Source organism: Callionymus lyra, chromosome 18, assembly GCF_982586985.1.
Source record: "Callionymus lyra chromosome 18, fCalLyr1.hap1.1, whole genome shotgun sequence".
In the NCBI taxonomy this organism is placed as follows: Eukaryota; Metazoa; Chordata; class Actinopteri; order Syngnathiformes; family Callionymidae; genus Callionymus; species Callionymus lyra.
The window spans coordinates 17,266,881-17,279,556 of NC_141835.1; the positions used below are offsets into that span (position 1 = coordinate 17,266,881).

Genomic DNA, 12,676 nt, shown 5'->3' on the forward strand with positions numbered 1-12,676 from the left:
GAAGCCGCCGCCGCCAGGTGACCCCGCCGTGACCCGCCGGGGCCCAGAGGTCTAGTTGAGGGTAACAAATCAAGCGACACTTTGGAGGAATTCAACCAGCACACACGAGAAGAAACAAATATAGAAGAGGTTATTTTTAACCTGTGGCGTGCACAGAGACGTGGAGCTGCTGATGCTGGACTCTGACGTCTGAAGAACACATTTGTACACCGGTTTAAGCAACTTTTATTTACAAACGACTGTTGGACTCCGAAGACGAGGGTCACGAAGAAGGTGGCGGAGAGTTGGGGGGCTATCAGACGGTGAGAGCGAGGCCCTGAGGTGACGCAGGTGGGAGACAGACATCCAAACGGCTCCTGTGACCGCCCTCTTATCAGCTGTGGAGCGGAACAGGAAGGGGTGAGAAAGACCAGGACTCCCGGGCGATAAGAAGGCCCCGGTGTCCGGGGATGGGTTCTCGCAGGTACAGACTTCGTCGCAGCGACGGGAAGCCCCCCGAGAGTTCACAGCGGAGCAAGACAGCGGGTCAGACGCGGGTCAGCTCGAGAGTCCAGGAAGGACAAATTGCTTCCGGATCCATGTCCCTGCCCCGGTGTGGCCGTTCTTACCCTTCCTGACCGCTCTCCTCTTTCCTTCCCTGTGTTGTTGAGCCTTGAGGCGCCCGCGGGTCCCGCTCGCCGGAGCGACCCAGGGCGACGATGTCCTCCGGGAAGCCGTCCCGGAGCATGATGCCTCGGTCCCTCTGGCAGTCCAGCTCCCCGATGAAGCCGTGCCAGTAGATCACCAGACCCGGTCCGAACCTGCCGGACAGAATCAGAAGGCGTTTGTGAAAAAAAAGGCCGGGATGAGGATCAGCAACTCTCTATTCCCATCTTTGTCATGAGAAGTTCACTTTTATTTAAGTAACCTCAATTTTTTTTTGTTCTTTAAACAATACTTTTTTTAAGTAAGTAAGTCATTTTTATTTGTATAGCGCTTTTCCAGACCAGGGTCACAAAGCGCTTAAACAATCAAAACAATATTCAATAAAGTATATACTTTAAAGGGCAAGATAAGACTGATAACACAACAGGAGTTCCAGAAAATCAAGGAAAAGCCTGAACAAATGAAAACGTCTAAAGATGTTTCTTAAAGGAGTCAGTAGATCCATCAAGCGCAAAGAGAGAGGAAGATCGTTCCAAAGCTTAGGAGCAACAGCCTGGAAGGATTTCTCTCCTCTGGTCCTGAACCGTGTGCGAGGAACCATCAGTAGATTCTGATCCACAGACCTCAGAGCCCGAGCTGGGGTGTAAGGCTGGATCAGATCACTGATGTAAGGAGGAGCCTGACCATGAATAGATCTGAAAGTAAGAACCAGAATTTTAAAGTTGATCCTGAAAGAAACTGGAAGCCAGTGAAGAGTTAAAGTGATATATTTGCTATACAAGTTAGGAAAGTATGTTATTTTATTTTTTTAAATGTTTATATTGAGTGAAGCGTTCGCGTGTGAGTAGAAAAGAAGGAGTCGTCGTTAAAGACAGAAGGAATACGACAACAATAAACAATCGTTTCTAACTGGGTCAGGTGAGAAATGATGGGCTACGTCGTCGACGCTGACGCAACATTAGCCTCCCGCGCCGTGGAATTTGGCTGCAAAACAAAAGAGCGACGACGACGACGACGGGCTGAGAGACGGCAGAAGTTGAAGAGCGCGTGAGATCAGGTCTGCCTTCTTCTTTCATCAGCATCCAGGAGCGAGCGCCGAGCCGCAGGGGGAAGCGCTCTGACAGGATGTTCTGCACTTGATCACGTTACCGTTGGACGCGAAAACGACAATTAACAGGCGAAATAACAGAGCGTAGGCGCCGATCCGTCATCGCGAGGCCGCGCCGGCGTTCAGGAGCAGTCAAGAGTTCAAGACGCTTCGCCGACCGCTCACCTTATTAGGTTTTTTTTAAATTCAGATTTCCCTCGTACATCTGCCTCCTCTGATCACGTTTGATCTGCAGCTACCCGTCGCCGGTTCAAATGCACCTGAAGAAGGTGAAAAGGTGGAGGGAGAATCAAAGCGGAAGAAAGCTCCACGTTATTCACTCCCTCCAGTGCAGAATGCAGTAAATAATCTCCCCGGCCGTTTATTATGCCCCAAAGAGCCGCCGCCAGCCGCTCCTGGACCGGCCCTGCTCTTTGAACGCTCACCGTCATGCATAAAGACATGTCACAGTTGAACTCTGAACGCGGGGAGACCCCCTCTCTCTCCTGTGTGTGTGTGTGTGTGTGTGTGTGGGGGGGGGGTTCCAGACATCCAATCCTCAGACAGTCAACGCTGCTGTCAGGCCTCTGGGGAGGCAGACAGGAAGCCTGTGAGAGGAGAAGTTTCTGGCTCCGAGGTGGAGAGCGTAAAACGTTAACCTGTGACCGACGCGTTCTTCCCAGTTAACGGCGATCATGGGAATCCTGCTCGTCGTCGACATCCTTCATTCTCTTTTACACCCACGATAAAAACGGTTAAGGCTCCTCCTGTGCGAGGCTTGGATTGTGATTTCAAACATCTGCTTTAATGGCTCGTTGATGATATTCAGGAAGTAGCACTACGCTACAGGCCCACCTGGAGAATACCGAGACGTTCCCCTGCCGGCACGAGCAAGCGTTTCCACCTCCGTCAGCTCCTTTCATGAAACTACCGCTATGAGCTACATCTGTTCACCCCGGCTCGGATGATGAACATATTTCATCCGAAACATCTACCGAAATTCAAATGTGTCGATCAAGCGTTCTTACTGTAAGTTTAATATTCATTTTACTCTTCTTTAATTTTTTGATTAACTGAAAATATTGAAAGATTATCAAGAAAAAATGTCAAATCTAACATTTTTTTTATCGTCCATAATTCAAGCTTTAAATAAGTGAAAAAACATTTAGAAGTGAATTCAATTATGTGATGTCCTGAGAGACTTTTATGATTTTGTCAAGACATACATTTTTCTATCCATCGATGTCTTGGATACAGACCCTTTAAGCATGATCAGAATCAGAATTATTTTTAACCCCATTATTAGTGGGGCGGGGGAGATTTGTTTTGGTAGCGTTGTGCAACATTAAACATGAAATAAAATCTTAAAAATAAATAAAAATGGATTCAACATGAGAAGAGTTCTGAAGCAAGAGTTCCAGAAGTTTATTAAACCCAGGTTATTTCTGCAAAAATAACCTGACAGTAACCATGACAACACCTGATAAAGCACAATCAAAGTTCATCTACAGATTCAAGACCCTCGGTCGACAATTTGACTGCTGGACATCTACCCCCGTCCCACCAAACCTGTAGCTGGAGCAAACGATTCAAACGTTCCGCCGATAACAAAAGTGTGTGTCATACACACCAACCGATGTGCGACGTTGTGTCCACTTCTTTAACTGCATGAGTCCAACCCTCCCCCCCCCGCCCCCATGAAACGGGCAGGGATCAAGGACGAAGCTCTTAAGGGGTCTTGGACTGGACCGGGATCTCTCTTAGTAACACGACTATAGAAGCCTCCGTCCGGCTACACTTAACTGTGTGTGATTTACGGGGGTGCGTCTACGAAAAAACAGGCCAAAGCTAACAGCCCTGCAGAGAAAGCACACAGATGCTTACTTCAAGTTCACCGCAATGTCACACACACACACACACACAGACACACACACACACACACCTCTGCTTGTCTGCTGCTCAAAAGACTGGAACTCTCACCGTGTCCAGAGCTTAACGTGTCTGCGACTCTTAATATGGAAATGTTATGGAACCCGAACCTAAACATTTACATTAGATGACTTTGGGAAAAGGGGGCTATGGTCTTTTCCAGCGTCGCCCTCCGTCAGCGCGCCGCGGTGCATTTCCTGCTCCGGGCCGAGGGAGGCTGGAGGGAGGGAGCCGGGGAGGGGGAGGCCCTGGGCTCCACCGGAGAGGAGAGGCAACCTTCTGAAAAGGTTAAAACTGTACATCAACAGATAAGGCAGCGGCGCGCGATACATCATGTCCCGGCCTGTCAGGGGAGGCTGAGCACAAATTGAAACAAGCAAAATTATAAACACAGGGGAGCCGTGTCACCAAGGCCTCTCCGTACCGTAAAGAAAATAGATGGACTTAGAACGCTGCTCGGAATTAATACAGCCGACGCCGCCAGGACCTTGAGCAGCAGCAGAAAAACTGGGAATAGAAACAATAACATTGAGGGGGAGGAGCGGGTGAGGGGGTCAAGACCGGGCTGGTCGCTGGGATTTAGAAAAGTAAAACTAAAATAATATAGATTATAAAAAAAAAAAAGAGTCTCCAAGAACAAAACGTCACATTTACAAAAGTGATGATAGAGTCTGAGCTACAGGCGATAAAATGCGTGTTTCAGCACATGCTCCTGATAACACATTGATGTACGGGTGTGCGTCATATCTCTAGAACACAAGGTCGTTTCGGTCGGTTTTTGCAACAGACAGGGTTTTACCGGTCAGAGTAGTAGCTTCTGCAGGAGCTCAAACATAGACCAGAATCCACTGTACATGCGTCAAGTCTTACGCAGAAGTCTCACTATAAGTACTCCTAAAAAAAACGATTCTCAAGCATAAATGAGTTACTTCCAACAATGTGTCAAAAGCATTGGTGAGTTCACAGAGTTCAGTTTTGTATTTACATGTTTGAGTCAAAACCATCACAAAGAAATATTACTTCAACTTCAGACTCGTCAACAAGTAGATAATAAAAGTTCAAGAGTGAAAGTTGGTTGTAAATATCTTGGATCATTTGAAACCGTCACTTTGATTTTGTCGTTTTTTTTTGTTGTTTTTTTTACCATTTTGAGATATCAAAAAAAAAAAAAAGCCAAAGGTGATCTACAGGCATGAAATCAAAATAAACTCAGATCTTCATAAAACATGGATGACGGTTTGATTTTGATTACAGGAAGCATGATGAGAGCGAGCCGAGCTGTGCTCACATGAAAACTTGATTTCAATCTTTGGAGGTCTTCCAGGCGGCGTTCATCAAGTCTTTAAAGGAAGCCTCAGCAAAACGTTCAAACGTCATCCCTCCATGCAGTCGGGTTCACTCACGACACTTGGACTTTCATTTCTACAACCTCTGCGGATTAATGTGAAGCTTTAATTTCTGCCACATCGCCTCAGGTGCAACGGCTCAACCCACTTCAATTTGAGGTTCGGTGTAAGTCTCTTCTCGCCACTCCCATGTTTGTTATATTAAGTGTCAATCAACGAGTGTAAATCATGCGTATTAAAAGGCAGAAAAATGTGGAAAGAAATCAGTGAAGAACGTCACGTCATTACGAGCCTCTCCTGGACTCAAGAGGACAGAATCTGTTCAGAACAGTAATCGTGTGAACAAATTAACACCGGCTTAAGAAACCGGCGCACGGTTAGCCAGGGATCCTCTTGGACGCTCCGGCGAAGTTGTTTGTTGCCAAACGTCTGGCAAAGTGGGCCACTTGATGAGCCCGGGCTCCGTTAATGAGTCCAGGCGTTCGCTGCTAAGTAGCTTACCGTGGCAATTTAACCAGCGCGCCACTCCAGGACACAAAAGGAGAAGAGGCAGCGATATAATAATAAGTGTTCATGTAAGGGCCCGTCTGCCCACCGAGTGCACGAGCTAACATAGATGCAGCGCCAGCAGTTTTCCTGGTTTCCTCGTTAGTGGTCTTTAGTGGAGGTGCCGTTTAGAAAATAGATGCACTTAAACATCGATTTTTTTTTTTCCCACAAAAATGTACTATTATTTTATGAGTTATATTACACAAAAGTGATGATGAAATAAAAGGAACTCAATTCTTTACAATAATAATAAAATTATAATATTCATAGTGATATCCAATTGAACTTCTGCCCGCTACATGTCAGCATTCCTGCCTGCAGAAAAAGGGACAGTGAAATCCCGTCGATGACTGAGAACGAGAGGATACAGTCGACTCAAGTAGCTTTCAAAGCTGATGTTTGGAGATATTTTGGTTTCAAAACAAATGAAAGCAGTTACGACTGAGGACGAGAGGATACAGTCGACTCAAGTAGCTTTTAAAGCTGATGTTTGGACATATTCTTCGTAAAGATTCATGAGGTCTGTAATTCTGCAACACCAGAGTCAAGTACTCGACAATACTACAAGTATATCCTTGTTAATACAGTATCACAATATATTGTCTCGTTGCCCCTGTATCGTGATAAATATCGTATTGCCAGATTTGTTCCAACACACGTAGTGGTTGATATAAAACTATAGAAAATGAGCTTTCTAGCTTGAAGTTAGTCTGACACGTTGACACCTAAGGTCATGTCTTCATCAACACACTGAGCCCCATCTAGTGGTTGGTTATGTAGCTCCCAAGGTTCTTGCATCAAGGCAACATTAATGTGTTCCAGAGTAAGGTTCAACGTTGTGTTTTGATGCCTCACTTGTTTGACAAACGCAATGTTGACGTTTGTTAGCGTAAAAATATACATACAACAAATCCAAATTGTGTTTCAAGTGAGCAACTTTCTAACCGATGGACTCAGATTTCTCTTTAAGGCTCCAGAGCCGACGTTCACGTCCAAACACACAAACTTGACCTGGTAAATAAACCCGACTGGTCTGTGACGTTTTAACCGCTAATGATCCTTCTACATACATTTTCTCATGACGGCCGCACACAGAAACCTGATGCCTGCACCTCTGACCTCCCGCCTCCCTCAATGCGCTCTGTTTTTAAAGCAAAGCTTCCACCCCTCGATTCCTGCCTGCAGAAAAAAGCAAATGTTTGGCAGTCGCGGCGCTACCTTGTGACCTGATGTGTGGATGCCGAAGACAAAGAAGCCTTTGTGGGGAGACCTCAGAGACAGAGAGTTCACCTTCAGGTGGAGGCTTAGCTTGTCTAAATTATTGCCAAGGTATTTGTTTTAAATGGCTCGGAGTTTTTTTCTCCACTTGAGCGTAAATTCATCTCGAGTTTATTGATAATTCATCATGTGGAGTAATGCTTTCTGGCAGCTCCTACTTTTACTGTAGAACTTTCTCACCGTGCTCAGTGAATCACTGATGTGTGAGCCGAGTTGTCGAGCTAAACCGGGGACAAGCTGATGACCGGCGGACTTTCCAGGAAATTAATACACTTTTATCTTAATTCAACAGTCCGCGTCTGTAACCACACGGTGCGGACAAGCGTAGAAAGTATTTGGAGGCAGCAAATATGCTGCACATGCGGGAGAATGCTGCTCAGCAGCATCCAGGTAGAAAAGCAGGCGCCTTTTCTGATAATGAGGGTAATTACTGAGGAGTCGGCGCGTCAATCCGGCAGCACAATAGACAAAGGTGACAATAAATATGACAGAAACAATAATGAGAACAACAGCAGCGGCTGCCAGAGCAATGAATCATCAAGATCTTGACGGTACCGGCAGATCAAAACCAGACTGAAGTGAAATACGCCAGCGTGGTCAGTTTAGAACGGAGTTACAATCATTCTGAGCTACACACCCCAGGGGAACGTTTGATTTGTCAGTTTAATATTGTTGACTCTTCTCTGCCGTTTGACTTTACTTTCCGACTTGGTAATGATCAAATATATCTGTCATAGGCACAAAACTCTGGCATCGAACAATACCAGAAAAAACTGTATTTAATTTGACACAAATAAAGGATGAACATAAAATATTATTTTATTTTTCTTATATCAATCTTATCTTTTCAGTTAACATCTGCTAACAAATGTCTGTGGTATACCAGGATTCCCAAAGCATAAGGCAAGATTAGGTCTAAAAAGACTTAAATGCTATTTAAGACTAACTAAACAATCAACTTAAAATAGACGAGGTTTTTTTTTTTCCAAATCCGGTCGTGCAGATTTTGAGAATTTCCTGTTCCATGGTACCGCTTTCAGGCATGAGGAAGAATGTTGGTAGGACGGGCCGATTCTCATTGAATTAACACCTTCCCATGTTGCCCCGAGCAAACGGCTCTTTCTGAAGTCGCTACATGAACTGCGTTGAAGGAGAAGCGCAGCATGCATCGGCTCTCACACTCAACAATGTTTGGTTACTTCAGCTTTTGTGATTGCATGTCAGTTAGTTCATTTAAAAATAAGTTCAAATCTTACTTGTTCTCATTTTTTTTAGATTCATTAATATAATGCCTTTTTAAGAGTTTTTAAGATTCAGAATAATTTTAAACATCAAGATTACAGAAACTGAAGGAGAAGAACCATCTTTTTATTTCATTCCATTTTTTTCCCCAAAATAAATATTTGCATAAGCTTTAAATATGTTTTTGTTTGTGATGTCGATGTAGTTCTTTCTTTTTTTTTTTTAACTGCCGTTCGTGTTAGAATCAATGTTGTAGTAACTATCAGTTTTGTTTCTGGTGTAATGTACATTGATATTAATGTAAAACAATTTTATTTGTTACTTTAAATTCCTTTTTAATTTATTTATTTGTGTCTTTTTGTTTATTATAAACGAAAGCTTAAGAACACAAACCTAATTTGCAAGAAGTTCTTGAAGCAGCCCAACAAATACATGTATTTTTTCAAATACAGTCAGCAAGCATCGTTCACGCATTAAATTTACGTAAAAGTGTTTGATGACTTCCGGTTGTCACAGATGTTTTATCCACAGAGTCTACTTCAAAGCAAGAATCTAACCCTAGACAATCAATTTAAAAATTCAATTGTGATTTGCCTAAGATTTATTTTCTCATCATATGGTTGGATATTAAAGATAATCAGAATCTCAAAGGTAAGTCAACTCTGACAACGTCTTTTCTGAAATATTGCAACTGCTACAAGGTTTTTCGTATCTCGGCAAAAAAAACAAAAAACAACTGCGAGAGATTCCAACTATCTCGTCGACTAGAGGAATTCCACATCCACCCGTCTATAAATAAAACGAACCGAGGTCGCTCCTCATCATCAACGTTTAACTCGCCACTAGCATGTGATGCAGTCACACGTCGGACGGGTTCTCTAAATCAAAGCCATGTATAATTACGGAGGAGAGAAGTCGGTTAAGAGTGGGAGAGGCAGGTATAATTCACCGTGACACCTGGAGAACGTAGCATGACCCTGATGAGGTTCGTGATTCTTGTTTGTCTCTTAATGGCGGGCGAAAAAAGAAGAGGAAGGCCATGGTGAGTTAAACCCAGATTCCCGTTGATCGGTTCTTGCCCAAAAGGTCAGCGAGGAGAGGCCACGGCAGCCATCTTCACGAGGAGACACCTCTGGTCTGGATCACGTGGTGTGTATTGCGATGCTGAGGGGGGGGTTAACACGAGAGGTGTGATGTGTACGAATGAGGGAGTGGGAGGTCATGTGGAGGTGAGCGTCTTACACGAGAGCTCATTTACACTCACGCTAGATACCAGAACCCAGATGAGCAGATTATCACACATTATCTAGTAACCACAACGTGACCCCCACATCCGCTGATACCGAACCCGTTTTTATCAAACGGGCCGATGTGCCCATCTTCTGTCCCCCCCCCCCCCCCCATTTCACAGCGCGACAAACTCCCTCCACCCTGCCGTCTTTATCTCAAGATGACAAATTATCACGCTCTCCAGCTTCACTCCGGAGCGGCCTCCATCATTAACCTCAAATCTTATCTCGAACACTTGAGCCCGAAGAAACTCTCTTCAGCAGACCTCATCTCCGTCACAGATATCACAACATTCCCCCTTAAAAAAGTCTGTTTGTGCAGCGCTTCCACTGCCGAGCGGCAGAAAAGATGTCCCAGATGTGTTCCGAACCGAGCCTCCGGGACTCCAGCGGGGCGGAGTCTTAATCAGTATTTGGAAGTGGTTAAGTGGCTAAACTGAGCATGTCGCCGACCACATTAGCGATTTATATCTGATAGACAAGTGCGCTTTGTGTGTGCAAACGTGTGCTGGTCTCGGTCAGATCTGCGGCGTCACGGTCCGACGCGCTTTGACACGCTCTGGTCTGGTTTGGATGTGGAGCCTAACCAAACACAGTCTGGCTCTGACAACGTCTGCTTAGCTTTGGGTTTGCTGTGAACCAAACTACACATAACAAAGACCATTAAAGTTCTTGCGACCCAAAAAAGCAGCCCAAAAAGGTTGGAACTGGAATCCCGCTTGATCGCTGATCAAGCCTCCATTAGTCTGCTCGGGGGGTTAATGATGAGTTTCTAGAGATCTGGAAGGAACATAATGTTTTCAGACAGTCTGACTGACCAAGGCTAAGGTTGGTAAAAGGGCCACTAGAGAATGTTCAAATGATGTTTAAACGGTTTCAAGCAGCAGCGCGTTAGACTGGTGTTGTGAGCAGACAAATGTTGAGTGCGCAGCAGAGAAGTTGAGCGCATGTATGACAGCTAGAGCACGCGTGTATGACATGTTGAACGCACGTGTATGACTAGTCGAGCCCGCAGCAGAGTGATTTTGCGCAATTTTTTTTTGTGTACAACAACCAAGAAACACTCGCTCAAAACGGTGGCAGTAATCTTACTCCATAATCGCCCGCCATGATGTGATGTGTGTCGTGAATCCCACCCCGTGATGACGCAATGACGTAATTCCGCCGCGGCCTGTCGGCGCAGAGTCATGAAGTGTTTGTAAACAAGTCGCCCACCAGGTAATGTTCATATATACGGCGCTCCGGATTATAAGGCACACGTCGTTTTCGGATAAATTTAAAGGCTGTTAAGTGCGCCTTATAGTGCGGAAAATACGGTACATTTTGGGTGACACGCTGTCCCATGTTTTATTAAACACTATTTCGCTTCCATCTCAAGATATCCCAAGACGTTTAGAGAAATATAAAGAGGATACGATATGATTCACAGGTCATGTGACCCTTATCCGGCATGATACGGACCAGCTCCTGCGTAGAAGTCCACCGCCGCGGGAGTCGAATAATATCAGAGAAAATAAAAGGGGCCATCACTAACGACAGCAGCTTGTTAATTGTTCTCTGACCTCGGTTCCTCTCGCACCACTGCGGTGGACGTAATGGTCTCTCCCAGCGTGGGTCTCCGTCTGGAGGAGGATTAACATTTAGATGGTCAGAGCTCACCTGATCTCTTCACATGCGGCGACTCGGCGTCCTCGTAACGACCCTCTTCATCACGGAAACGGCCCGATCGCCTGCATTATGATACACTGAGTGGCTATTCATTAACATCTACCGCTGGTATTATGAAGTTTGATTATAAGAAGGATTTTCGTGTGGACCACATGCTGCTCCACCGTGATTCAGAGGAGTAATAAACTGGAGCATGTGAGTTTTGAACGAAGGTAGAGGGAAGGATGGGAGTTTGGTTCTTAATGCATGTCAACCCACAAACTTGCCCTTCGAACCCACGCAAAAAAGCAAGCAAAAACTAAAATAAGAGTAAAAAATGAACAGAAGGTCAGCAGGAGTCAGGAAGCTCCCTGTGTCGGAGAGAACTCCAGGTCCAGGTCTAACAGACACTGAGAGCTGTGGGCGTCAGGGGGATACATGCCCCTTTAACCTGTTGTTGTCTACTCCCAGCAGCCCTGGACGTAATTGCCGCCCCGTCTCTGGGGATCTCGCAGGGGGTGGGGGGGGAGCGGCCATTTTGTGCCTGACGTGCATCATATCTTTCGACCTCACGCGACTCCCGGGCACTAATCCTCGCTCCTAACCCCAGTTTAAGAAGATCCAACGCTGCAGCTGCAGCTCTAATGAACAACAGTTTGTTCTGAAACTCTATCTGACCCTGTGAGGGCGAGCCAGCGGCGCCAGCGACCCCGACGAGACCAACTGAGAGACCGGCTTCATCTCACCGCGATTGTTAGAATACAGTGTGTCAGACGTTTTTTGATTTCGGTTAAATTAAAGAGAACATTTAGAACACACAAACAAAATCACATATTTATATATTTATGTATATAATTATATATGTATTTGTTGGGGTGCGGTGGGTCATTCCAATATGCTGCTTCTAAAAAGAACAATGGTAATTAAAAGTGGTAAATTGTATAGCAGAGCCAAAAACTGGAATAATAGAACAAATAAAAACAGAATTTATTAATATAAAAGCAATGAAAAGATTTAAAAATATATATAAATGTAAGTATATTATGTTGAAAAAAAAAATAGATTTATGTGAATGTTGTTCCCCTAATATTGCAGAATTAGTCGACTTTAAATTACGAAAATTTAATCTGAAACAATTGTAAAGAATTAAAAAATAATAATTAACTTCCATCAAAATTCTTGTTAACCAAGAATCATTGATGGATTGTCATACTGTTGTGCGGCAACAAGATAATGAGAAATCCTTGTGTAAAAGAACAATACTATGTACAATTCAAGTACATAGACTCCGGCTGGTTGTGCGTACTTCAAGATGTTTAGAAGTTTTTTGACGTCAACGCTAAACGGGGCAGGAGTGTCGTGGCGAGACCGCCGGCCCTCAGGGCCCAAGACCTTGCCCCAAAATTAGAGCTCGGCCTGGGAGCCCGGAGAGACCGAGAGGCCTGGCTTTTGTCCAAGTCAGCACCTTTAGAAGCGAAGTTGTGTTCCCGCCACTAAATCAACATGTCAGCGCCGACCCAGCGGAGTCCTGCAGTGGCCTGGTCGCCTGGTGCAGCGCGGTCATGTCAGAACACAGAAAGACATGGTTGTCGGGAGCCATGTGGTGCCAACTCGAAAACCGACCTTAACCTTTTGGGTCCAAAATGGAACTTAAAGCTAGAGGG

At 45.0% G+C, this 12,676-nt stretch overlaps 1 protein-coding gene across 1 annotated transcript in view; it reads right to left on the bottom strand.

The window, feature by feature from the left end:
* Nucleotides 1-215: 215 nt before the first annotated feature.
* cdin1 (CDAN1 interacting nuclease 1) overlaps nucleotides 216-12,676 on the bottom strand; it is a 60,530-nt gene continuing 48,069 nt past the window's right edge. The window contains exon 12 of the mRNA XM_087779810.1: nucleotides 216-800. Coding sequence (XP_087635936.1) covers nucleotides 605-800 — 196 coding nt within the window. The 3' untranslated portion in view covers nucleotides 216-604. The remainder of the gene's footprint in view (nucleotides 801-12,676) is intronic.